This window comes from Melanerpes formicivorus, unplaced genomic scaffold (genome assembly GCF_026170545.1).
Source record: "Melanerpes formicivorus ecotype bairdi unplaced genomic scaffold, bMelFor1.0.p_v2 SCAF_6, whole genome shotgun sequence".
NCBI classification, from domain to species: domain Eukaryota; kingdom Metazoa; phylum Chordata; class Aves; order Piciformes; family Picidae; genus Melanerpes; species Melanerpes formicivorus.
The window spans coordinates 1806012-1833541 of record NW_027142358.1 but is presented as its reverse complement, the minus strand read 5'-3'; the positions used below and the strand labels follow the sequence as shown (position 1 = coordinate 1833541).

The 27530-nt window shown below is 43.8% G+C and overlaps 1 protein-coding gene across 1 annotated transcript in view; it reads left to right on the top strand.

Annotated features, from left to right (window-relative positions):
• Window positions 1–499: 499 nt before the first annotated feature.
• Window positions 500–27530, top strand: part of FHIP2A (FHF complex subunit HOOK interacting protein 2A) — a 41435-nt gene continuing 14404 nt past the window's right edge. Inside the window, exons 1-12 of the mRNA XM_068139302.1 lie at window positions 500–725; window positions 8644–8722; window positions 11057–11226; window positions 13580–13684; window positions 14588–14710; window positions 21378–21668; window positions 22389–22585; window positions 23719–23833; window positions 23937–24013; window positions 24121–24313; window positions 26221–26390; window positions 27320–27463. Coding sequence (XP_067995403.1) covers window positions 681–725; window positions 8644–8722; window positions 11057–11226; window positions 13580–13684; window positions 14588–14710; window positions 21378–21668; window positions 22389–22585; window positions 23719–23833; window positions 23937–24013; window positions 24121–24313; window positions 26221–26390; window positions 27320–27463 — 1709 coding nt within the window. The 5' untranslated portion in view covers window positions 500–680. The remainder of the gene's footprint in view (window positions 726–8643; window positions 8723–11056; window positions 11227–13579; window positions 13685–14587; window positions 14711–21377; window positions 21669–22388; window positions 22586–23718; window positions 23834–23936; window positions 24014–24120; window positions 24314–26220; window positions 26391–27319; window positions 27464–27530) is intronic.

The window sequence follows — 27530 nt, the reverse complement described above, 5'->3', positions numbered from 1 at the left end:
AGGCCATTGGCCACCCACACCTGGGCTGCTCCGTATCTGGACATATTGGCAGTCGCGGGTGGTCTTCCAGCCCTCACGAAGCAAAGAGGTCTCTGTAAACCCAGGGACCTTTGTTGGAGCCTGATGGCCTCTGGGCTTGGAGACAGCGGTGGTGGGCGTCGCTTCCCCCTTGCTTCCCTGTCCGAGAGCTGCCAACAGGCGCGGGGGGCTGCTCGGGAGCACACGAGCTCGCTGCCCACTTTCAGCCCTGCCCGTGTCCTGCAGTGCCCGCAGCCTGTGCCCTGGACAAGCCCGGCGCAAGCGGCCCCCTACGATCGGCAATGTCAGTGGCAGCGGGCCAAGCCGCCCCGGGCGGAGCGGAGCTGAGCACGCTGCGCTGGGCCGGGCCGAGGCGCCCGGCAGGGCCTCCCCGCGGCGCGGCTGGCTGCGTGCGGGGGGTGGCGGCCCCTGCAGGCCGCGCCGGGGCGGACAGCTGAAGTCTCGCAGCCGTCACCAGAGCCCGGCGGTGTCAGTGCCACGGTGTCCGCCGGGAAGCGGGAGGCAGAGTCGGCGGCCGTCCGTCCGCCCGCCCGATCCCTGCGGCCAGGACCCCGCATGCAGCCCTCACCCTGGAGCGGCGGCGGCGGATCGAGGAGCTCTCGCGGTCCTCCCGGCAGCGGCTGCTCCAGTCGCGGGACAGGATGTTCTCCAAGTTCACCTCCATCCTGCAGCACGCCGTGGAGGCGGTAAGGCCGCCGGCGGACCCGGCTACGCCGCACCGGGGATGCGAGCCGGGCCTAGTCGCCGAGCGGGCCCCGCGGGGGAGGAGGGGCGCGGGGAGGGGGGCTCCGAGGCGCAGCGCCCCTTCCCCACGGCCTGTTGTCGGGGCAGGGCTAGCGGCGAAGGGCCCTGCCCAGCCGGCACATTCGCTGGTCCCGCCGATCTCGGCTCGCCCCTGCCGCAGGGCAGGGAGGCGGAGGCCGAGCGGCCCGGGCGGGCTACGGCCAGCACCGCACGGTGCCCGGGAAGGGAGCGAATTGGCCGAGCGCGGGCCGCCGCCGGCCGGGGCTGCCGGAAGAGAAGGGAGCGAGTGCCCGGGGCTGCGCTGCGGGCCGGGGCGGCTCCGGCACAGCCCCTCTGGCCAGCGGGAGCAGCCGCCGGGCTGTCACCGGTGCTAACGTGCCTTCCTGGTAGGCCCCGGTGCCCCCAGCTCGGCCTGAGGGCAGCCCTGACCCTGCCCAGCCCTTGCCGGCTGCTCTCTGCCAGACAAACAAACAAAAAAAGGAAGTGAATTCAGGAAACTCTTTAGAGGTTTTCGTCTTGTCGTGGCTAGCAGACAACAGTCGCTGTCTCCAGTGCTTTTGTGTGATGTTGCCACTTCCAAACAGACGGGTTTAGCCCTGGTTTCTTTCTCATTTGGGCTGGGTGGCCGAGGGGACTTGGGGTTATCAGCGCTCAGTCGGATGTAACGATGGAGACTCAGGCATCTTTGCCCATGGGGAAGGGAGCGCAGCAGGGCCTATTTCTGAAGCTGCTGTTTCTATAGGCCGCATTCGACTGCTTGCTTATCAGGACTCGTTTGCACTCGGTTTATTTTTGTTTGGGTTTTGGTGAGGTAGGACCCTGGTGGTAACACGCCTCTGGTTTTCAGTGCCTTCCTCAGTAAGCTGAAACACCTACAAGATTGAGTTTGAAGAGCTGCATCTTTGGTTAGCAGCTAAAAACTGGCAGTGCTGGAATACCGCTGGAAGTGAAGGAGGAACATGTTGATGGGAAATGGTTCAAATGGATGAAAAAATAGCCAGCACACCAAATCCTACCTCATGTGAGGGGCACCCGTTGTGCATTGATGTATGCCTCTGCTGCAAGTACTTAAGCACAGGCTTTGTTTTATATGTGTCTGTAGTTCTGCAGTCTTTAGCAGGGCTGTTAACGTTAACTGCATATTAATTAACTGCAGGTTCCTAGTTTGCTGTTTTAGCAGCGGAGTGGTAATTGGAAAGAAATGTTTTAATGATGAAACAGCTTACTTGAAAACTTGCTTTGACCACATATGAATGCCTTCAACAGACAGTGCATTCATTGAAGGAGAAACAGAAATTGGTGGTTGCCTGACTAAAGAAATCTTGTTGTGGTGAGCTGTGCCACATTTTGAATAAGAGTAAATGCCTGAGACATGCAACAGTGGAGAAGTTATTCCTTCAGGCCTACCAATTCAAGGTAACTCATAAAAGTTACTCCTAGAAGAATGTTTACATTACTGGCGTGTACAAAAAATCCACAAGAAGAAAGAACTGCATCTCTTTGAGGTCCATAAAAACCTAGTGAGTTGAGTGTAAAAGCAGGGATAGTAGGGAGACTAGATGAGGCACTTGGTGCCATGGTTTAGTTGATTAGGTGGTGTTGGGTGATGGGTTGGACTTGATGATCTCGAAAGTCTTTTGCAACCTGGTTAACTCTATCTTTCTTTTAATTACACCTCCCCCCAAAAACCCCTTCATAAACGGATTGATAACATCATTTTGCAAGTGACTGCTGTCAAGCACCATGCTGTATGTTCTTGCTCAACTCTGGTGTCCCTTTTAGAGTTGCCCCTCCTGCTAACACCACTGTGATGGACCTTCTGATAATAAGTACTGCACTAAATTGCACATACAGAGTTGTGACTGACATCAAGCAGCACATGCTAGCAGTGAAACATGGCGTCACAAAAGCAAGAAGATAGCATGAATGTTTCTTATTTTCCACTAATTCAAAGAGCAGAGAAACAGACACTCCTAACAGGTTTGGGGGCTGTATCTGACTTTAAATCATTGGTTTGCTCTGTTATAAAAGTATGTGGGCCTTTCTACTAATCTGAAAATGAAAACGGGTGTAGATCCTAGAGATCAGTTATGTCCACCTTGATGCTGACTGCTGTTTTCAGAACCTAGAGAATTTGGAGCATCATTTTTCCTTGCTGTTATTGCTTCTATTTCTGCCAAACTTGTGCCCCCTCAAGTCGACTCCGTTTCAGCCCTGAATAGAAGTAACAGAACTGGTAATGAAGATAGCAAATTATCAAAGGTTATGAGTGCCTGGGGAAGTTCAGTTGAAGCTGAAGAGTTTTCTGCTGAGCTGAACCCTTAAATGTTGAAGTGCCTGGGCTTAGCTTTATTCATAGAACTGCTTTAAATTAGAATTGTTTGGATAGGTCTTCTCCCCTGTCTTTGCTCCTACATAGCAGTTACATAATGTCCCTGTCCTGCCTCAGGGCCCGCAGGCCTACATTTAAATAGTAAGAGTTCCAGTGTTACTAGGTACTTGTTGTTATCTGATGGGCATACCTATCTCTCTGAACTGTGATGAGGAGTTCCAAAGGTTGACAGTCTGCTACACATAGGACTATTTGCCTTTCTGTTGTTGTGAGTGTACCAGGCTTTAATTGATTATCTTATGACATCACTGTGATGAGGCAAACCTAAGGGACCAGTTGCTTTTCATTACGACTTTTTCTTCCCTTGAACAACTCAAAACTTTCAGTCTTTTCTGCCTAAATTGCCCAGGTGTGTGAAATCATACTCCTGATTTTCATTAGAACTGAACCAAACCTTTTGCCACATGTTTCTGTATGTCAATTCTGCCAGTAGTTTAGGTACTTAAACCCGTTCTGGACTTCCCTGCAGCATCCAGATGTGCAAGGAGACCATGGCATTGTCCTGACAGGGCATCCTTAAACTGTGTTGGGTGGACTGGGGAGAATAATGGAGGGGGAGGGCACTGCAGCCTTTGTTGTGTTACCTTACTTCAGGGCACAACAGAAATGTACCTTTTTTCATGTTCACGTTTCGAAGCAAAGCAGATCTTCAGAAGGAACTGAGTCACTGCAGCAGGTACTGCTCCGAAATCATTAACTAACTGCCCAGAACAAGATTTGTTCTTCTTGAACCCACTTCATTTGATGTAATGACCTCACATTACTGATTGTTTTAACATTGTGCTGCTGTTAACAAATGATAATGACCAAGTTTAATGCATGGCTTGCAAGGCTGTGCAGTCTTAATTTTATATGTGAAACCAGCGACCATTGTAAACTCGGTGCATTCATCAACTGAAGAAATAAAGTAAACCTTCAAGCATTAGGCCTTTCCTAGATTTTCCCTCAGGGCAAAACGTTCCCACTAGTAAGTAGTGAGGTGGAAGAAAAACACTGAGTGACTACTGTAGTTTGCCTTGTTTCAGTGACAGGAGTGTGCGTGCGCTTCCCCTTCATTTCTCTTTGACCCACTTTCCACTTGCTTTTTGATTCTGGCATCTGACCAGATGGTACCTGTTCTTTTATACAGTGTTTTCTTTACTTTGTGAACTTGTCCAAAACATACCAAGTGACAGCTTCTCTTGTTTCCATTTTCAGTATTGAATTGCACCTCTGAAAAGCATGAGAATAATCAGTACGTGCACAAAGTGATTGCTGTTAAATACTGAATATTTATACCTTTCTTTGCTCTTCCTGTTATTTCCCCTGCCCCCCTGCCTAAACACAAACTCTATGTACTTTGGAAAACTGCATGGAATTGTATTTTGGACAGGTTTTATAACAAGCAGACTATAGTTCTGGTCAAAGATCTAGAGTTCTCCTGAGAACAGCACTTTCCCTATAAGGAGTCAGGGTTTGATCATTAGTAACTTACTGTCACCAGAATGATAAGGCAGCATGTGTTAAGTTTAGCTCATAAGTGAGAACACTCACTCACACACTCCCAGGAAGCTCCACTGCTGGAACTGGGAAATAGGTGGAGGAGCTAATAAATGCCTGCTCACAGTGGCTGTTTTTCAGTAGCATTAGGTGGGTTTTGGCTATTTGATATACCAACACCTGTAACGCAATCATTACGATGTTTCCTCCTCCCCCCAGGGAAGAGATCTTCACTTTGAGGTTAGAAATCCATAGCTCAAAATTAGTCAGAACATCTGTAGTTACATCAAAATTAATGAATATAACTGGAAGAGATACCTTTCTTTCACATTTGAAAAATAGCAGGAATTAATGGCCTTCACAATGAATTTTGCTTTGCTTCAGAATCTTTACACAAGCATGTGTGCTTTTACAAGAGAGTGATTATTCAGTTTGGCAACTGTAACATATGTTTCACCTCAGCTGGTGGCTAATAATTCATCCTAAAATAGAAAGTACAATTTCAGCCTAAAATTGCCTGACATAGTAGGTAGGATTAGGGCATGTAAACCCAAATGTTTGGAAACTTCTACTTTTCTAATGCTTTCCAGTGCTGGGGTTTGTTTGTAAGCTGGTGTCTTTACCTTGATTTTGCATCTGAATAAGTTAAGAGAGTTGGGTTGGTTTGGGGGATTTTTGTGTGTTTTGTCGTTGTGGGTTCTTTCCCCCATTTTTTGTCAGTAAAGCACTTCTCTCACAGTAATACATAGCATTACTGGAGTTACATCTCTGTGAAATATTCCATGGAAGAGCTGTATTTTAACCAGCAAATCTGTGCTAGGTCCATCTGCTGTGGGAAGGCTAATTTGGGGATGGAGGTGCTTGAGCTGAACAAGTAAAGAAGTGCAAATTTTTCTGCCGTTGCTCAGAGTGGCTGAGTCTGGTAGCTCAATGCAGGCAAATCTCCCACAGCTCTGTAACACCACAGCCAACTGGTGGCAAGGTTGATAGTGTATTCCAGATAGCCAAATGTATATGCTAACGGCATCTCTGTTTGGTATCTCTGTCTTGCAGTCCTCAATCAGAAAAGACTGTGAAATTAGTATTTTAATTAAAAAGGGTGGGACCTGTCCCTGAATCAACTTTTCACTTCTAAGAAGAGTCCCTGGAGGCGTTTGTTGGGAGGGAGAATGTCTGTAGCCACCGTTCTCTCCGGCAGAGGATAAATTATTGACAGGGCTGAGAAGTGAAATCCTTTTCCTGGCACCACTCAGAGGAACTAAATTCATCTCGAGGCAGATGAGGCTAGAAGAAGTGGAGAGGAAAAATCACATCAATTGAGGATAAGTCTTTAATGTTATCTATCATGTGTTGCTTGGAAATACAACAGTCTGACAGGCCCGGTGTTCCTCAAAAGTGTTCTCTGTAATGTTTATCAGCCGGAGTTGAGGGATTATTTCTTTCAGTTTTGCTGCAGAAAGATGCAAAATGATTCTTAGGTTGCTTGAAATAAACATCTGCAGCCACAAGTGTGACATACAAAGCATGATACAAACCAGCATATGCTCAGTCATTCACTTATTCTTCCAAATTTTACCAACTAGTAAACTTCATAGCAAAATAAACTACTTTTATCCCATATGTTGTAGTGTCTTAATATTTCTTCTGTGGTAGCTGGTGTGCTAAAGTGGAAGACTTAATGCATCCCCAGACTTACAGGGAATGGAAAGCAGTGTCAGTTTGATTTCCCGGTTGCCATTTGTGAGGACGCATTTCCACACAGGATGCAGGTGCAGACAGTTACCAAGCACCACCAAGTCTTGCATTTCAAAGTCCTGCCTGCAAAGAGTCATTAACAGTTAGTATTCCACGTTCTTATCACAGCAGGTCCTGCTGTTTGTATACTGAACTGTATGTCTGCACCAAGATAAATTTCAGTGTCACTGAATTCAAGGAGAAAAATGATGTTGAAAACCTCCAAGGCTTTTTCAAAGAGACCAACAGTACTGGGCGGAAAGTTTACAGATGTCTGAGCCACGTGCTTCTGTTTGTCCAGGAACTCAGCACTTTTTAGGCACTACGAGGAGATACCAGAGCAGTTTGGAGTTACTAATCTCAAAAGTGGTATCTGTAGCTTCTGCAGGGAAAAATTCTTCATTGTGAGGGTGACTGAGCTCTGGCACAGTTTCTCAGAGAGGTTGTGGAATCTCTATCCTTTGAGATACTCAAAATGTATCTCAACATGGTCTGGGGGAATTGGCTCTAGGTGGTTGTGCTTGAACAGGGGAGTTGTACCAGATGGTCACAGTATCACAGTATAACTAAGGTTGGAAGAGACCTCGAGGATCATTGAGTCCAACCTATCAACACAGACCCCATGACTAGACCATGGCACCAAGTGCCACATCCAATCTCCTCTTGAACACCTCCAGGGACGGTGACTCCACCACCTCCCCGGGGCAGCCTGTTCCAATGACAAATGACTCACTCGGTGAAGAACTTTCTCCTCACCTCGAGTCTAAACCTCCCCTGGTGCAGCTTGAGACTGTGTCTCCTCGTTCTGGTGCTGGTTGCCTGGGAGAAGAGACCCAACCCCTTCCTGGCTACAATCACCCTTCAGGTAGTTGTAGAGAGCAATGAGGTCTCCCCTGAGCCTCCTCTTCTCCAGGCTAAACAATCCCACCTCCCTCAGCCACTCCTCATAGGGCTGTGCTCAAGGCCTCTCCCCAGCCTTGTTGCCGTTTTCTGGACACGTTCAAGTGTTTCAATGTCCTTCTTAAACTGAGGGGCCCAGAACTGGACACTGGTCTCTGGAGGTTTCTTCCAGCCTCAGCCACTCTGTGTTTCTGTGAAGGGTGATTCAGTTGGGGTGGTCCAAGTCCTTATTCTTCAGAAATGGGCACATCAGTTTGTGTGTGGGATTCTTTCTGTTTGCCCAACGGTCTCATTGCTGCCATCATGTCAAGCAATAATCCTCTAATTCAGGATTGTCTGTAAAAGAATGATTTGGGGACTTGGGTATCAAAACAAAAACAAACACAAAAAGCCTCAAGCAAATAGGCCTCAGTAACAACAGACCCTCACACGATCTGCTGAGTGGTGTGGGGGGTTCCCTATAGGATTCCTGATTTTACCAGCTTGGAACATTTTATATTGTGGTCACAAGCTCAGTATTGGCCTCAGCTCTCACGTTGAACAGCAGAGTTGTGAAATGATTGTGGTCTTCTTTTTTTTTCATATGCTGCCTGTGGTGTAGCTGTTGTTTGTGCCTGTGCTCAAGCTAGGTGAGAGAGGGACATTACTCATGTTGACTGAGTGGGAGACTATGTTTGGTTCTTGCAGCATGTTATTCCTGGATACCAGTCACACCCAACTGGCCATCCCAGATTCCAAGAAATGTCTTTTTCTTTCAGAAATAAAAAAGTAAAAGTGATTGGTTGGTTTTGGTTTTTTAAAGAGCAACTTGTCAAGCTCTGGGGATGGGCCTGATTTGCCAAAAAAATGAAACAAAGATCTTTTTAAAAGCAAAGGTTTACAGATTAGCAGGAAAAAAGGCATGGCAAAACCTCCATAGCTAATTGGTATTTTCAAGGGAGAAAGGAGAACAACCTACAGAGAGGGAGGATGACATCAAGAGCAGATATAAAAGAACATAATTTCTCCTACAGGATGACACTCTGAGATCTGAACAATTCAAGGCTACGTTTCTGGTGCTGCTTTGCTGTATGTGTAATTACTTTTGTTGCTTCAAAGACATTGTCTGGTCATAGAGACATCACAGAGATTATAACTGATGTTCACAAGCTAGGCAGTGTGACATGGGGCTCGTGCCATGAATAATGTATGTAGCCCATGTTAAATGTAAAAGAGCACAGAGTAAGAATTGTAGCAGCAGTAGTCTGCAGCAGTTTGCTTCCAAGTGCAAGATAAAATTCAGTTTAATCTCTGAGGAAATATTTCATTCCTAATTGTTTTCTGTTTGTTTTGTGGTTTTCTTTTTCCTCCCCTAGCTTGCACCTTCGCTTCCATTACAAGAAGATTTTGTTTACCACTGGAAAGCAATCACCCATTACTACATAGAGACATCAGGTAAAAGGTGGGGGGGAGGGAAAAACCCAACAACATTCTGGTTTTGTCCCTGTATTATGAAAAGTAGAATTACCAATTTCAGTGTTGTTAAAACATGCATATTAAGAAATGGGAAAACAAGTCATCATAATAACACTAATATATCTATTGCATAACAGCTATATTATATATTCTTTTTATACATAAACATATGTATTTTATATATACATATATATTATATGACATAACATTAATAATTAGTAATTAAAAATGTTGTCTACCACCATCCATCTCTTAAAAAGTAGGCAGGGAAATCATTGCTGGAAGGTGTCCAGAGAAGGGCCACAAGGATGATCAGAGGGCTGGAGCACCTCTCCTATGAGGACAGACTGAAGGAGTTGGGGCTGTTCAGTCTGCAGAAGAGAAGGCTCCGAGGTGACCTAATTGTGGCCTTCCAGTATCTGAAGGGGGCCTACAGGAAGGCTGGGGAAGGACTTCTCAGGATCTCAGGTAGTGATAGGCCTAGGGGGAATGGAATGAAGCTGGAGGTGGGGAGATTCAGGCTAGATGTGAGGAGGAGGTTCTTCCCCATGAGAGTGGTGAAGCCCTGGAATGGGTTGTCCAGGGAGGTGGTCGAGGCCCCGTCCCTGGAGGTGTTTAAGCCCAGGCTGGATGAGGCTCTGGCCAGCCTGATCTAGTGTGAGGTGTCCCTGCCCATGGCAGGGGGGTTGGAACTAGATGATCCTTGTGGTCCCTTCCAACCCTGACTGATAATATGATACTATGAACTCTTTCTTGAGTATCACATAGACAATTGTGCCTTTTCGTGTCCCACACAATTTCTGTCTTCACATACTCTGTTTAATCTAAACAGACAACTACAGAAATCTAGTCCCTGCTGTTAATGTTACAGTTTTACATCAGAGATTGTCTTTGTCTTTGCATGATTTTATCAGAAGTCCTTTTGTGGTCACAGATCTACCAAACATGTATGAGTTCCTCGTACTTGGCATTAGAGCATTAAGTATTTATTCTTTAGTGTCTTGTCTTCATGAAAGCCATTTTGGTAACACAGCTCTGAAAAGAGAATTTGTGAGCAGATTTAGAACCCATTTTGGTAAAACTTTTCCAGACTTTATTCTGCTCTTCTTAAATAAATGGGTATTCTGATGAAATATGGTTGCAATTGCTTCTTTTTACACTTTTCTCCAGTTTCCTGCGTATAGTTATGCAGCATTTAAATTTAAAATGCTGGGACCTTTAAGACTATTCAGGTTTTCAAAGTGAATGTTAGCAAGTTTTCCCCAGGGTTATTATTTCTGCACTTCTGATAGAGTAGCTGTTGAATCTGTGTTTGTGCCTGGGACTGGTGATCTTGTTTATATCAATATTTACACTCTAGCAGCTGAAACCAGACCCTTGGTTCTAAATACTCGTCTTTTGGAACGCTATGTGATGTTTCCTAAGGTAGAAATGGCAGGGTGGTAGGGGAAAACTGATACCTGTGATTACGTGGTGCAGAATAAAAGCTGACCTCTCTCCCAGACTTTCAAAAGTCTTGTGAAAAACAAGTGGATGTATTTCTGTCCTCTGCAGTGAGCACACAATTATGCCTAGGAAATTCAAGCAAAACACTCCAGGCTAACTGAAGGTTGTGGTAGAGACCAAAATCACTCTGACATGGCAGTTTTCTTGTTTCCATTTGCATGCAAGTGACAGTTATTTTTAGATCATTGCATAAGAGGTAGCAACCATTTCTCTAGCAGGATAGTTGTTGAAGCAGAATGTAGCTGCAAAGAATGAAAAGGAAAGTCTCCACATGGGGACGTGCTCTACAGCGTTAATGCCTGCTCCCACTGCCAGTAGCATAAATCAACAGCAGCTTCATGACTTGAGTACAAGGAAATCAGAGTCTTACCCTTTCTTTTATAAAGTCTGAGAGAATACTACCTTAAGGCAGAAAGGATGAAAGACAAATCTAAAAAACTTGAAGAATAAACAGCACAGAGAGAGGATGAGTGCTAACCAGAAGCTCGAGAGTTAAACCTTCCCCTCCCTGATCTTGGTTTCTGGCTGTAGAGGTTTTCCTTTTTGACTGTGTTGTGCATGTTTTGAAATTGGGCATTTCCCCTTTTCCCCACTGCAGGGTCAGATAGCTGCCTAATACAGCTTCCAGTTTACATTTCCAGATGCAGTTCTGGAAACTCAGTTTAAGTCATGTTCAAAACCCTGTGTGCTATATGTAGGATTCTTTGAATGAGTGGCCATGTTCTAAAATTGGAAATTTGGAACTGAACTTAAAAAAAGTGTGGACAATATTTTAATGATTCTTAATTGCACATCTCTTCTACTTAGATGACAAAGCTCCTGTGACTGATACCAACATTCCTTCTCACCTGGAACAGATGTTGGATATTCTCGTTCAAGAGGAAAATGAGAGGGAGTCGGGTGAGACAGGCCCATGCATGGAATATTTGCTACATCACAAGATTTTGGAGACACTCTACACACTAGGAAAAGCTGATGTATGTACTGCTCAGCAGAGCAGATTACCTTTTGTGTGAGCTCCTAATTGTAATAGGGACTGAAGTTCTACAGTAGGTGGTAGTGTGGGACTCTGAACTCCAGCAAATAGCTGTTTGCTTGTTAGTAACATATTGGAAATAGCAGGCTTTTACAAGTGTGATCAAAGTGAGACAAGTGGTGAGATGCTAAAACACAGCACTCAGATTTGTCCTTCACCACTCTGATGGTATGGAGTGTGAAGGTAGAAGTAGGAGAAACTATTTTGTTCAGTTTAGAACTTTCCTGCCATCTAAAAGATAGTAATGTCTCTTCTTTGTTAAATGTTTACAGATTCTTAGGTGGAAATTGCTGTATCAAATACCAGTTTTATTTCATTTTTCTGAATGTGATGAGTTATTGCTCAGAAAGATTTCCAGTCAGAAAGCATTAATTTAAGCTGATCCCTAAGCAGCTTTCCTAGATGAGTCTTGTTGACTGCAGGTATGAATGCAGCCCTTGGCCGTGTTGTCTGGTTCTTCTCATGTCTGCTTTCTGGCACATGTGAAATCAGCTTCATGGTCTTGGTGCATTCTTGTTGCTATCTTTCTTGGCAGATTTATAAGCTGAAACATATGGGGATGTGTGGCTCGTGGGGTGAAGTAATGTGGCAGCCCTTGTGCTAGAACTCTTTGTGTCCTGATGCAGATTCAGCTAGGAAAGGGTAGCGGTGTATCCTGTTCCAAGGATCAATGAAGCTCTCTGTGGTTTCATTCTTAGTCTTTTACACATTGGCATGAGTTTTTAATCTACTTGATTTTACAATGTAGGGTACCAGCTGTCTGAGCCTGGGATGTTCCTAGCTCTAGAAGGGCAAGTGCTCTACAGTTCCTGTTACTATACCAGATGTCCTAAGAACAGGCTAAGATACCTGATGTATTGAAAGTCCTTGCTCAGAAATACAGCTCATTCAGTAGCCTGGAAACTTTGTTAAGAAACCAAGAAGAAATGGTGACATCTGTGAAGCGGGTAATTAGTAGTATGTTTCTAAGAGTTGAGAAAAGTCATTTTGCACTCATGCAAATGTGCCTGTACAAGCGATTCTTGTACAGCCTGTCTTTACACTTTGCCACTTGTGAGTTGATACATGTGAAGTAAACACAGTTCAGTGCTTGCAAGATGTTGCAAAGATCTGTTGCTAAAAGAATAACGTTATTTCACAGCAATCACTTAGACTTGTTACATTATTGGAGATGCACCTTCTGGTACACGTTTTGCCATTATTTCCAACAGATTGTTTGACAATTCAGTGATAATTCAGGATTAATAATCTAGGGATAATGACTTCAGAACGAGAACCAGATTAGGCAGTTGTCACAGCTGGCAGTGAACCAGGTGAGGGAAATTTTGTGGGTTAAAATTAACTTCTGGTAAAACAGCTTTTGCTACTTTGATAGAACATGTTAGAGTCAGGGGAGGTTTAGCTAGGTACATAAAGGACCAGGAGCCATCAGATCTCGTGGAGATAGGAAGGTACTTTCATGTGACATGGTGTATGGTTAATGGAATGAAGCTGGAGGTGGGGAGATTCATACTGGACATGAGGAAGAAGTTCTTCATCATGGGAGTGGTGAAGCCCTGGAATGGGTTGTCCAGGGAGGTGGTTGAGGCCCTGTCCCTGGGGGTGTTTAAGAGCAGGCTGGATGAGGCTCTGGCCAGGCTGATCTAATGTGGGGTGTCCCTGCCCATGGCAGGGGGGGTTGGAACTAGCTGATCCTTGTGGTCCCTTCCAACCCTGACTGATACTATGATACTATGATATGAGGGACAGCAGAACAAGGGCTGGATGTTCCACAGATATTTGTGATTTATATTCTGCTGAATCTAAGGGAAAACAAGAGCCTTGTCTTGTCCTGGAACATCTGGGCTTTTATAAATGCTCTGTCTGCCTAAGGTTAATTGCTGAGGAATTCAAAAACCCTTTTGCAGACGTGAAGATGTTGGTAGTTCATCACTGTGCATTTGTAGGTCTGACTCGCTGAGTTGCTGTGTTTTGTGGCACAGTGCCATACAGTACAGCCATCCTGTAGCAAATTAATTCACAGTTAATTTTTCCTTATCACTGTATTGATGGGAAATACTCCCTGGGAAGGTTGATAGAAGTCTGCACTAGAGAATTAACTAAAAGCATGAATAATTTGAAAAGCAAAATGCCAATGAGATGCAATATTTTTTATTGATCTGTGTTAATATCGATAAAAGTACTTTGGGATAAGTTATTGCTGTTTAGTTAGCCATTTTGAGTATCAAATTTGCATCTATGTTTCCCTCCACATTTGTTATGTATTTGTTACTGTTCTTCTGGTTTTGTTTCAGTGTCCTCCAGGAATGAAACAACAAGTTTTGGCTTTTTATACAAAACTCCTTGGAAGAATAAGGCAACCTCTGCTTCCCCACATAAACGTGCATAGGCCAGTGCAGGTACTGCTCAGATTTCAAGCAAACTGTGTTTTTGCATGACAGGTTTCTCTTATTGTGCTGTAGCTAATAGTATCTTTAATTTCTTCCATTGTCAAGTGAAATAAAGAAATTGCTCTAGAGCCTTGAACTGCCACTGCTGTGCAAGTCCTAAGTAATAAAGAAATCTTGTTCATAGCATTCTCAATCTAGAGTAAATGTTTAAGTCAATAATCCTACATCATTGTAGTATGTTATATAGGGAAAAAAAATCAGTCCATCATTCCTAGAAAAAGCTGTAACTTACTCTGTAACTTACTTACACTGCGCTGGTTACACCACACCTTGATTACCGCGTCCAGTTCTGGGCCCCTTAGTTCAGGAAGGATGTTGACCTGCTGGAAGGTGTCTAGAGAAGGGCAACAAAGTTGGTGAGGGGTTTGGAACACAAGCCCTATAAGGAGAGACTGAGGGAGCTGGGGTTGCTTAGCCTGGAGAAGAGGAGACTCAGGGGTGACCTTATTGCTCTCTACAACTACCTGGAGGGGGGTTGTAGACAGGCAGAGGTTGGTCTCTTCTCCCACACAACCGGCACCAGAACAAGCTGTGCCAGGGGATGTTTAGGCTGGAGGTTAGGAAGAGGTTCTACACAGAGAGTGATTTGCCATTGGAATGGGCTGCCCAGGGAAGTGGTGGAGTCACCATCATTGGAGGTGTTCAAGAGGAGACTGGATGGGGTGCTTGGTTGCATGGTTTAGTTGATTAGGTGGTGTTGGATGATAGGTTGGACGCGATGATCTTGAAGGTCTCTTCCAACCTGGTCCTGTTCTGTTCTATTCTATTCTATTCTATTCTATTCTATTCTATTCTATTCTATTCTATTCTATTCTATTCTGTCTTAATTGTTCACTTTTCTTTATGTGACAGAAATTAATCAGGCTATGTGGGGAAGTTTTAGCAACTCCAACAGAAAATGAAGAAATTCAGTTTCTCTGTATAGTGTGTGCAAAGCTGAAACAGGATCCATACCTGGTCAACTTCTTTCTTGAGGTGAGTAAATAAAATTACATTTTTCCAGTTATATTGGGGGTGGTGGAACACTGCAACAGGTTGCCCAGGGAGGTAGTCCAGGCCCCATTCCTGGAGATATTTAAGGTCAGGCTTCACAGGGCTCTGGGCAACCTGATCTAGAGGAGGATGTCCCTGCTTACTGCAGGGGGTTGGGCTAGATGACCTTTGGAAGTCCCTTCCAAACCAAACCATTCTGTGATTCTGTGATTGTATTTACTGTGTCAGAGACAAAACCTAAGAGAACTGGGGGCATCACATCATGCATTATAGCTTAGTTTTCATTTACTTTTTGATTCATTTTTTTCTTTGATGATTTTTGTGTTTGTTTTCTTTTTGCTTCCAGAGGCTTGATGCATTTGGTTATTTATACTATAATCTACTTGGTTATTTATACTATAATTTACTAGGACTCACAAACATACATTATCCTTTGTAGTGAGCCTTTAGAGTAGGGATATGAATTGTAATGTAGGACTCTGTGTGAGGGAGACCTTGGATTTCTTATGTTGTTTTGTCTTCAGCACGACAGAGACTAAGGGACAGATTGCATGGGGCATTGAAACCTTGAAAGTTGCTAAGTGTTCTGCAGGATCAGGCCCTTATTTGGCAGTGGCACATATGGTCTAGCTGCAGTGCCAGCTCACAATCTACAATATGACTATTTTCTTTCTGTAAGAAAGCCAGATATCCTTACTGCCTCTTCGAACTTAACATGTGGCACTGATGAAATCGGAGTGGAAGTAGAAAGAATTTCTAGACTGACTTTCTGTTCTTGTTTAGAAGGAGCACATGCAATCTTAATTTGTAAAAGTCCATTTAGAAACACCTTCTGCTCCCACTTTGATGTTTCCTATGGTGACACAGTATCTATTATGCATGTGATACAAAGGTGAAGGGAGGTACATATAATGTCCTTCAGGAATATTTTACAAGCTTTCTGCAAACAAGATCTGTAGCAGCAGAGGCTCCTAAACTGCAAACATATGTTATTTTCCATTGAGTATAGGAATATCACTTAGAAGTCAGTCGACCAACTGGACAGATGGGCAGAGTCCAACGGGATGGCATTTAACAAGTCCAAGTGCCAGGTGCTGCACTTTGGCCACAGCAACCCCAGGCAGAGCTACAGGCTGGGGTCAGAGTGACTGAGAGCTGCCAAACAGAGAGGGACCAGGGGGTGCTGATTGACAGCTGCCTAAACATGAGTCAGCAGTGTGCCCAGGTGGCCAAGAAGGCCAATGGCATCCTGGCCTGCATTAGGAATAGTGTGGTCAGCAGGAGCAAGGAAGTCATTGTGCCCCTGTACTCTGCATTGGTTAAGCCACACCTTGAGTCCTGTGTCCAGTTCTGGGCCCCTCAGTTTAAGAAGGACATTGAGACACTTGAACGTGTCCAGTGAAGGGCAACAAGGCTGGGGAGAAGCCTTGAGCACACGGCCTATGAGGAGAGGCTGAGGGAGCTGGGGTTGTTTAGCCTGGAGAAGAGGAGGCTCAGGGGTGACCTCGCTGCTGTCTACAACTACCTAAAAGGTGGTTGTAGCCAGCTGGGGGTTGGTCTCTTCTCCCAGGCAACCAGCACCAGAACAAGGGGACACAGTCTCATGCTGTGCCAGGGCAAGTTTAGGCTTGAGGTGAGGAGAAAATTCCTCACTGAGAGAGTCATTGGTTGTTGGGATGTGCTGCCCAGGGAGGTGGTGGAGTCACCATCCCTGGAGGTGTTCAAGAGGGGATTGGACGTGGCACTTGGTGCCATGGTCTAGTCATGAGGTCTGTGGTGACAGGTTGGACTCGATGATCCTCGAGGTCTCTTCCAACCTTAGTGATACTGTGAAAAAAGAATCCATCCTGAGTGTATTTTTACCTTAATTAAACACCACCCTGATTGGCATTATATTGCCATTGTAGTTGTAATAGTAGTGGAAATGCTGGAAGGAGTGAAAAGTCAGTGTTTAAACGTTAGAAGCGTGCCAAAGGAAATTACTAGGCATGTTACATGCAGAATATGGGACAAGTCCAAACCAGGATTACTTCTGATGCCATTTGTGTAAGTTACATGTTTTGAAAAGAACCCTCTGAATGGCTGCTTTACTCAAGTACTGACCTTGAAATCAACGCTGAGAACCCCAACCATGAGGACCTCAAGTGTTTTGACAGACACTGGAGTTCTTTCCCTAAATATCAAGATAACAGTATTAAGAATCACACATGGAAAAGCAGACAATGCCAAATTGTAAAGAGATCTCTATTTTCACCACACACTGCCTGTAGAGTTCAGGAAAGCTGAAGAATAGAATAGAATAGAATAGAGTAGAGTAGAGTAGAGTAGAGTAGAGTAGAGTAGAGTAGAGTAGAGTAGAGTAGAGTAGAATAGACCAGAAGGACATTTACTGTAGCTTGTCTTTCCTTCACAACGTTATTCTAAATGTCACAACCTAAGGCATATGTCTTTACAACTTCTGATAGTTGTTTCCAGGTAGAGTGGTTTGGGTGCAGAATTGTTCTTTATTAGAACAGAATACTCTGGTCTTTCACATCTGTGCCTCTTAGAGGTGCTGCCGGGACTTGATAGCTGTTTCTGACCTTCCAATGCACTAAAGAGTAAATTTACAGTGTTCTGTGTGGCCTTTCTCTCTCAAATCTCCAACATTTACAAGCTGAAATGCAGATAGATCTCTTCAAAGCAGCCTATTTGCATTTGTTACTTTTGCTTCCTTCTTTGACTTTTCCTGATCAGTTTCTTCAGCATTTTATGAACATAAAAACCTACCTACAAACCCAGGGTCTCCTTTGTGTGATTCCCTATCAAATAACTTGGTGATAGAAAGCTGGTTATATTTTTAGTAAAGTCTTTCACCTACCTTGCTTAACCAATAGGACTGGATGGTGTAACTGTATCTCCTGGGTAAGTTGTGGAACTAAGAACCAATAGAACTACATTCTACTCTTTTAAACCTGTGAAATCCATATGCTAATCTTTTTGTTGCTTTTTTTTTCTTTAAGCTGGGTTTTCCTTGTTCTAGTGTGGAGAGAAAGAACATGCATAGGGATGTTGGAGTATAAGCCAGCCAGATCTGATTTTCTTGCTGGATGTTCTTACTGTTGCCAACTGTTTAGTTGAGCTAATGAATGAAACTTGCATATTGTAGAAAAAGGTTGGAATGGAGCACACTGAAGCCTGAGAACACGAAAGATGACAAAATCTAAGTTACATCAAAACTATGAACTGAAGTGTTCCTTAGTCTGAGTGCTTAGTTGACTTCAGTCTTTTAAAAGGAGCCTTAAGTTGTTCTCTAGAGTTAATTAAAGGATCATAACACACTGGGATCAAAACTCGATGTTGTGTTACCACAGTTGTTTTCTCCAACATTAGCATTCTAAGATTTGGTTCAGTGAGTTGCTTGAGAGTAAAAGGAAACTTCTGACGATATTGAATCCAAGATGTGAACTAGTTTTCTATGCTTCTATGCTGTTGTTGCTAGGTTGAAGATTCTCAATTATCCCCTGCTGTGGGTAATAAGTAGCTGTTTGATAGAGTCATCTCTGCCATTTTGTGTATGGCCCTGTATGGGCTGTTGTATATTAGTAGTCAAATCAGAACAAATACATTGGACACTTTCAAGGCCCAGCTTGACAGGGTGCTGGGCCATCTCATTTAAACTATATTCTTACCCTGAAAGGTTGGACTAGATGATTCTTGAGGTCACTTCCAATCTGGTATTCTATGAATCTATGAAGACTAAGCACCTCTATCTCAGTGATTTTTAATGCTAAACCCTTTATCTCTGTTTTTCTTCATTCATTCCTTAGTTGCCCCATCTCAGCTAATCTCATCCCATTTTACACAAGATGCTCCTTGTAACTCATTGTTCCATGGAAAGGGGCATTTGGTTCTCTGTGCTTCAATTTCTGCTCTTGACACCTTAAATACATTCTAATACAGTGTTCTACCATCATTTTATAAAATGAACAATAGTTTCACTTCTCACTTCTACTTTCATTACTACACATGATGTGAAATCTTTGTTTTTCTCACCCTGAATGAAGTAGAGATTCTCATAAGCTGTGATATCAGAACTTAGATGTGGCATCATCCACCACAGATTTTGAAAGTGACAACTACATAGCATGAAAATATAAAAATATATTGTTACATTGTCTGCTCTCTGTTGATGCTGAATTTACTTGGAGGAGTGCACTGTCTAGAAAGCACTGAATGTGTGTTTTATGTACCCTTTGCTGTTAGGTCATTCAGGATCCTGTTTTGCACCTTTACAGGAGGCAGGTGAGCAGCTAAGCTGCAGGATTGCATGATGAGACAATAGGAAGCTTAAATAAATGCAAAAACTCTGCTTGTGTGTTGTTCAGTATACAGACTGCTTTGTTTCACCTGCTAATGAAGGAGTTATGAGCTGTGGACAAATCTTTAGGTGCATTTATACATGTTAGGTTTGCTCATCACTGCCTTAGCTATACAAACGGTGGCTGTGCAAATGGCAGTAGAGTCCAGGCATGAGACAGTAGGCCAATGTGTGAGCAAGTAAGTATTTTGCAAAACATTCTCTTTACTTTTCTTAAAAGTATCTTTTCTCTTTGGCAGCCTTGCCTGCTGCTTGAGTGGTGCCAGCAACAACCTTTAGTTCTACTCTATGTGCAAGGCTCATCGTTGCGGTTCAGATGTTCCTATATATTGATCAAATACACAGGAGGGTGCTGGAGGACTTTGGAAGATTTAGGGATAGACAGACAGGGTTCAGACAGACACGTTTTGGTTGCTTTATAGGCTTCCACTTTTCACAGTGTTAAAAGTATATGCTGAAGGATTAATTTTGCTACTGTAATCCAAAATCATACTAATGTTATAGCATGCAGTGTGCTGCTGTTACCACTGGGCTGCCTCTCCTGGGAGTATCACAACATTCAGTACAAATTCCCCACAAGGAATGCACATCACTCAAGCAGGCATTCACAGTAATTTTCTAGTTTGCTGCCTGAGACTGTCATGTAGTTAGTCCCTGCTGGTTTGTGTGTACTAAATGCTATTAACCCCAAATGGTTACTCTTAAATTATTAATGCTTGAAATATATTTGCAATAATTTTGGTGTTATCATAGAGAGTGGGAACCATTTGGATTTATAATCTGACTACAGTACTCACTTGAAAGAAGAGTCTTGCACTGGAGTCTAATTTATGGCTCTATTAAAGTATTATTCACCTGTGCTTATGCCAGAAGAACAATGAATTCTTGCCTCTCTGTGAGTTTTTTCTTGCTATCACAGAGCTCAAATTTAAATGTCTTTTTATGTGCTGGAGACAGATTTATGGGAAGACAGATGGGTTGCTTTCTTTCAGGCTAAGCAGGCACGCTTTCTAGCTTCCCAGAAGATTCTCTTGTAGCATCCAGTGCTAACTTCTAGTATCTTTCGTCCATTCAATCTACTCATTTTCTTCTTGAGAAACACAAAGAGAGTGCCTGTCATAAAAGACATTTTATTTCCCTGTCCTGTTGAAGGTAAAATCTCAAGGAGCTTAGAATGAGTGGACAAGAAGCTCAACATGAGCTCTCAGTGTGCACTTGCAGCCCAGAAAGCCAATCAGATCCTGGGCTGCATCAGGAGAAGTGTGGCCAGCAGGTCGAGGGAGGTGATTCTCCCCCTCTACTCAGCTCTGGTGAGACTCCACCTGGAGTACTGTGTCCAGTTCTGGAGCCCCTATTACAAGAGGGATATGGAGGTGCTGGAAGGTGTCCAGAGAAGGGCCACAAGGATGATCAGAGGGCTGGAGCACCTCTCCTATGCGGACAGACTGAAGGAGTTGGGGCTGTTCAGTCTGCAGAAGAGAAGGCTCCGAGGTGACCTAATTGTGGCCTTCCAGTATCTGAAGGGGGCCTACAGGAAGGCTGGGGAGGGACTTCTCAGGATCTCAGGTAGTGCTAGGACTAGGGGGAATGGAATGAATCTGGAGGTGGGGAGATTCAGGCTAGATGTGAGGGGGAAGTTCTTTACCATGAGAGTGGTGAAGCCCTGGAATGGGTTGTCCAGGGAGGTGATTGAGGCCCTGTCCCTGGAGGTGTTTGAGACCAGGCTGGCTGAGGCTCTGGCCAGCCTGATCTAGTGTGGGGTGTCCCTGCCCATGGCAGGGGGGTTGGAACTAGATGATCCTTGTGGTCCCTTCCAACCCTGACTGATACTATGATACTATGAGTTTAATTGTATTACTCCAACTGGAAACACTGTTTCAGACAGTAGATGAACTTGAGGCCTTTATCTAGAAAGGGATGTTTTTTAGTAGGTGTTAAGGTCTACAGGTCCCCTCCTAAGTTAAATGTAGAACTTGTATCAGATCATGGTCAAATCAAGTGAATGTGTGCCTGAAGTGGCCAAGACAAAAGGGTGCCATCTCTTTGCAAATGGCATATTCAGCCTTGAGGCAAAATGGCACAGGGCTTTCGAGAACTTTAAGCAGATTTAAAAATGCTCAGGTTTGAAAACTCCCACGCTCCCCCAGCCCATTACAGTCTACATGGTTACTGTATCCAACCTTACAGAGAACTGCTGCAAATGCTTATGTAAAAAAAAAAATCAGCTTTTGGTATATTTGTGCTTCAGGGGGAACATTTCAACCATGTCGTTTCAAAACTGTTTTGCAGAATAAGTTAAAAGGAATGACTTCCAAAGGATCAGCAAATGTAATCACAGAAGACATGCTAAAGGGCCCAGACTCCCTGACAGCAGACACGGGACAGCCTCTTCAGCCTGAGGAAATACCTGGTGCTGCTGGAGCAGAGCAAATGGAGAAGGAGGATGACCTCCCCCAGCAGGCAGATGATCTCTCTTTCAGTCTGGATGAGTTAAATGTCACATCACCTGAGTCCTCCACTGGTTGTCCAAATCAAGACTATAATTTAGTGAATTCTTTACTAAACCTCACTAAAAGTCCTGTGAGTTGTTTGTTTGCTTGTTTGGGTTTTTTTTTCCTGTTTAATGTGATAAAATGAAGTAGTTTGGAGTCTGTATGAAGCGGGCAGTGAGAGTGAACACCCACATATGTACACACTGTATGTTAACTGTAAGGAGTAAAATGAGGCTTGTTTTTCAAGCAGCTCTTGTAAATTGGGCAATTGTCTTTGCCAGTTGAGGTTAAAGTTAAAATGCTATTTTTAGGAAATTAATACTATGTTTGCTGATGGTGGTGTAGCTGGGTTTTGAGCAATTTATATGGGATGCTGCCTGTCATAGCCAGCTCCATCCTTCACACTCAGATTCTTTCAGATAAACTAGAAGGGCTTAGGTATAGCCTGTAATGGCCACAGCAGTGTTGAGAGCAGAAAACTGAATGTACCAATGTGCCTTATTACTGTTCAGTGCTAGTTTACATTGTCTAATACCTTGCTCTTAAGCTGACCTACAGCACTAATCCTGCTCAACTTGAAGGTTGCTGTTGCAGTCTTAGTATTTGACATGGATCCAGGTTGAGATTCTTTTATTTTGTACCATCTGAATTCACTAGAACTAAGTTTTAATGACTGAAAAGGCAACAAAAGTAGATGCATTTGCTCACTGTGGGAGAATGGAGGGGTTTTATTTGGGAGATGTTTGCTTCTTGATTTCAAGTGAGCTTCATTCACCCTCTGATTAATTCTTTCATGCCCTTCTGCCAGGACGGCCGGATAGCAGTGAAGGCCTGTGAAGGCCTCATGCTTTTGGTGAGTTTGCCAGAACCAGCAGCTGCCAAGTGCCTGACTCAAAGCACTTGTTTATGTGAACTGTTGACAGACAGGCTGGCCACCCTCTACAAAGCCCTGCCTCAGTCACTGGATCCCTTAGACATTGAAACAGTGGAGGCAATTAACTGGGGGTAAGCATTTTGTTTTTGTACTTAATACCCAAGGTGACTTTACACCCCTCCCTGAAACTAATGTTCTATAGGTAGATAATATGTGTAAAATATTCACAGCCCTCTGCTAAAGTCTCAGGAGCAGAACTGAGCTACCAGCTGCAGCGTAGCGGTCTGACTGGGCATCTGATGTAGGTGTGATTTCTGACGTGGGGCCAGTTTTGGCTGCCAGTCCCTTGCAGAGACTCCTCAGGGGGCAAGTTCTTCCACTGAATTACATTAGCAGTTATTGGTGGTGTAGCTGTAGTATCAGGTACAGGTTGTGTTCATGTTCAGGTGTCAAGGATGTAGAAAACATTAACTTTTCATGGTACACAGTGAGTGCTCTAAGCTGCCACAGAGGGCAGGAAGGGTGTGGTTAATAATAGGCTCTTGTTGCAAAAGTTCTGCAGTGAAAAAGGAGGAGGAAAGAGTTACAGCATAAGTCATCAGCAGGAAGCAAAAGATACAGGCCTCTTATCCTAACTGCCTTCATGCTAGATTCTCAAAACATTTCTCTTCCTTACTCTGCCTTTACTGTGAATTGCTCATGATTTCTTTGTGCTGAGACAAATACCTACCAATCCACAACTTTGAACAGTGGGATAAATAATTACTGGAATGCTTTGCTGAAGAAAATGGTGAATTTGTTATTCCTTAGAGCCTTTAAATTGAGGTACTTTTTTATTTTAATGAAAGATATAACCTAATTCAGGTATACACTGTCTGGTTTTGGTGAACTTGATTGAGACTGCTTACAGAGTAGAGATGAACAATTGCCTTCATTTTATGGTTCTCTGACTACAGGAGTTAGTGATTGAGTTTCTATCAGCTGTGTTTCCTGGAAGAGCAGGCTAGATGATGAGTTTTCCCTTCTGACTCAAGAAACACTTAACCAAACAGAGGAGTTCTGCTGTACCTAGCATGTACCCTTTAGCATGCCACTGTAGAATTACAGCACTGCCAGATTAGTAGAGACCAGCAGGAAAAGCTATTTTAATGTTCACTTCATTGCAAGTAGATCATGAATTACTCTGTAAAGGTCAGTAAGAATGAAGTCCAAGGTTCTGGGATTACTTGTAGACTAAATAAGGATTTCTCCCTCTGTTACCTAGTTTGGATTCCTATAGCCACAAAGAAGATGCATCTGCTTTTCCAGGGAAAAGAGCATTGATTTCGTTTCTTTCATGGTTTGACTACTGTGATCAACTCATCAAAGAAGCACAAAAGGTTTGGAATGTTTATGGATTAGAAATGTAGTCAGCAAATAAGTAGTTCCAGTTGTTTCTTGGCTTTTGAGTTTGAGACATAGCATTTTGTACTTTTGTTTCAGACTACTGCTGTTGCTATGGCAAAAGCTGTGCGGGAACGATTTTTCAATGATGTTATGGAACCCCAGCTGATGCAAACGTGAGTAGCATCCCACAAGACATAGCAGAGCAGACTCCCAACCCAGGTGATGTTGTGTTTGTTCAGCTGAGCTCTCCTACATACCTGACATGAAATGTTTTGTTCAGTTCAGAGATTGGAATCCTCACATCGACTGCGCTATTGCATCGCATTGTTCGTCAAGTGACTTCAGATGTCTTGCTGCAGGAAGTAGTTTATTTTATACTTGGAGAGCACAGGGAGCCAGAAACTCTGACAGACATCAACAGGCATCCATTGCGACATAGGCTAATTGAACACTGTGATCATATATCTGATGAGGTGAGGAGCAGTGGTGATAATACCTGGTGCCCAGTTCTGTCTTGCATAGACGATGTGAAAATGACGTCGTGAGGTCTTTTCATATTTGTGTCAACTGACCTTTTTGTTGTCAAGGAAAAGAGTCTGGCTGCCAGGGCTAAGAATTCCCTTCAGAAAACAAAAGTCAAGCTGTTTTCTCCAGCAAGCATATTGTTCTCATTAATAAAGATTCTCTCCTAAATTTGCTTGTCCCCTATGTGTATCTAGTTCGGCTTGCTCATCTGTGAGATAGGGCAAAATCCATTTCTGCAGCTGCATTCTAATTTGTGCTTTGTTCAGTGTTACATGGTGCCACTTCTGTCATGTCATCCCATGAGGTATTGTTAAAAACTTGCTACTTTTTATATAAGGTAAATGTGGTCAGAGAATCTGCCCCATGCCAGTTAAAAGGTGATACAGTAGCTGTAATTGCACACAGTAAACCTAGTTAAAATAATTTATGTCAGACTGAAGGAGTTGGGGCTGTTCAGTCTGCAGAAGAGAAGGCTCCGAGGTGACCTAATTGTGGCCTTCCAGTATCTGAAGGGGGCCTACAGGAAGGCTGGGGAGGGACTTCTCAGGATCTCAGGTAGTGCTAGGACTAGGGGGAATGGAATGAAGCTGGAGGTGGGGAGATTCAGGCTAGATGTGAGGAGGAAGTTCTTCACCATGAGAGTGGTGAGACCCTGGAATGGGTTGTCCAGGGAGGTGGTTGAGGCCCCGTCCCTGGAGGTGTTTAAGCCCAGGCTGGCTGAGGCTCTGGCCAGCCTGCTCTAGTGTGGGGTGTCCCTGCCCATGGCAGGGGGGTTGGAACTAGATGATCCTTGTGGTCCCTTCCAACCCTGAATGATACTATGATACTATGGAATCCCTCCTTGGGAGGTGCTTGTTTCATTTTTTCCATGAAACAACCTTCATCCTCTTATTTTTTCAAATAAAACCCAAGCCCACCTTTTTTTCTTCTTTTTTGAGTATGCTTGGCTGCTCACCCTGTCAGAATGATTGTCTGTAGAAATTACTTGATGCTTGCAAAGCAGAGCACTCTAAAGCTGTCTTTAAAAACCTGTCTCTATATTGCTTAAAGTCAATCTCCTTTCAAAAGTTTGGATAATGTCTCCATGTCAAAATTGTAGCCTATAGATCTTGTCACAATATCCCAGCATTACTTTGTTTTGTTTTGGGTCTTTATTGCTTTGTCTTGGTTTGTGTCCCATTTGCACAATGATAACCATCCTCCAGCGTGGATCTGATTGTAATATGGAAAGCTAAGTTGTAAGTTATCATAGTATCAGTCAGGGTTGGAAGGGACCACAAGGATCATCTAGTTCCAACCCCCCTGCCATGGGCAGGGACACCCCACACTACATCAGGCTGGCCAGAGCCTCATTCAGCCTGGTCTTAAACACCTCCAGGGACAGGGCCTCAACCACCTCCCTGGACAACCCATTCCAGGGCTTTACCACTCTCATGGTGAAGAACTTCCTCCTCACATCCAGCCTGAACCTCCCCACCTCCAGCTTCATTCTATTCCCCCTAGTCCTATCACTATCACCTCCCTGGACAACCCATTCCAGGGCTTCACCACTCATAGAATCATAGAACTGAATGTTCTTTTTATTGTTATTTTGGCAGATTCTAGACCCTTTCTTTGTTTTTACAGGTAAAGAAAATTCATCAACGTACTGATTTGCAACTGTGTGTGAACTCTTCCTCCATGTTTATACCACATGCAGTGTAACAGTTTCCTAATTTTCATAGGAGTTTTGCTTCCTTCCATGATCTAAATAAGCATGGCAGCGTTCTTGGATGTGCAAACCAGATGGAAGGCAAAGAGCACGGTGGAGTGGTGCATCAGTGTGGTGAAGTTTCTCTTTGTGTTAATGTTGCAGATCAGCATAATGACTTTACGGATGTTTGAGCACCTTTTGCAAAAGCCCCATGAGCACATCCTTTATAATCTGGTTCTGAGAAATTTAGAAGAAAGGAACTATATGGAATATAGGCCTCTCTGTCAAGAAGATAAAGATGTGGTGGAGAACGGACAGATTGCAGGAGCAGTGTAAGTTGGGGTTTTTTAAGTGAAGTTTTCACAACAACTAACCGAGATCCTTAATTTCTAGAACAAAACTGAAAGAAAAGTGAACACAGATAGAACACTTTGAGTGCTCTGTGTAGTAATCCATTTCCCTAAAGGGATGCAGAAATTATTGTATTAACAAGTTCTGGGGGTCACAGAGTGGTAGGGGTTAAAAGGGACCTCTGGAGATCACAGAATGGTAGGGGTTAAAAGGGACCTCTGGGGATCACAGAATGGTAGGGGTTAAAAGGGATCTCTAGGGATCACAGAATGGTAGGGGTTAAAAGGGACCTCTGGGGATTGTCTAGTCCAAGCTGTCTGCTAAAGCTGATTCACCTAGATCAGGTTGCACAGGAAGATGTCAAGATGGGATTGAAAGTCTCTAGTGAAGGAGACTCCAGCCTCTCTGGGCAGCCTATTCCAATGCTCTTGTGACTGCTGTTTTGTACTAGTGAAGGGGCGAGGACTTTCCACACCCTCTGATGTGGTGTGGGGTGTCCCTGCCCATGGCAGGGGGGTTGGAGCTAGATGATCCTTGAGGTCCCTTCTGGCCCTGGCAGTTCTATGATTCTAAGATCTAAGTCATCTCAAATAATTTAATTATTTCCTGGAGTATACTCTTTTGTGTAAAATATGTGGCTCAAGAGTGATTTAATGCAGTGATTTTGTACAAGTCAGAAATGTTTACCTTGTTGTTCAGATCAGGAAATGTTTTTATCTTCAAAACAAAGTTTGTTTGGCATATGCAAAGGGTGATACTGCATGAAATCAGAGGTACATATGATAGTGTTCTGGGAAACAGACAAGTTGTTCAGAGGAGAAGAACAGAAAGCATGCCTTTTGACCCAGACATTTTCCTGCCTTCCATAACATGCTGTGAATGATTGATTTTGTCCAATATAATCTCACAGAGACCTGGAGGAAGATCCGTTATTTACCGATCTGTCTCCAGATAACGCACTGTCAGCTCAGGAGTGGCTCAGTGCTTCTCCACCTGTCAGTCCAGAACATCCAAAAAATGATGGGAAGACTGAAGTCCATAAAATTGTAAATAGGTGAGTTGAAACAAATATTGAAAAGAGATCTCTGAATGTGTGGGTGTCTGCACACACTGTTCAAATT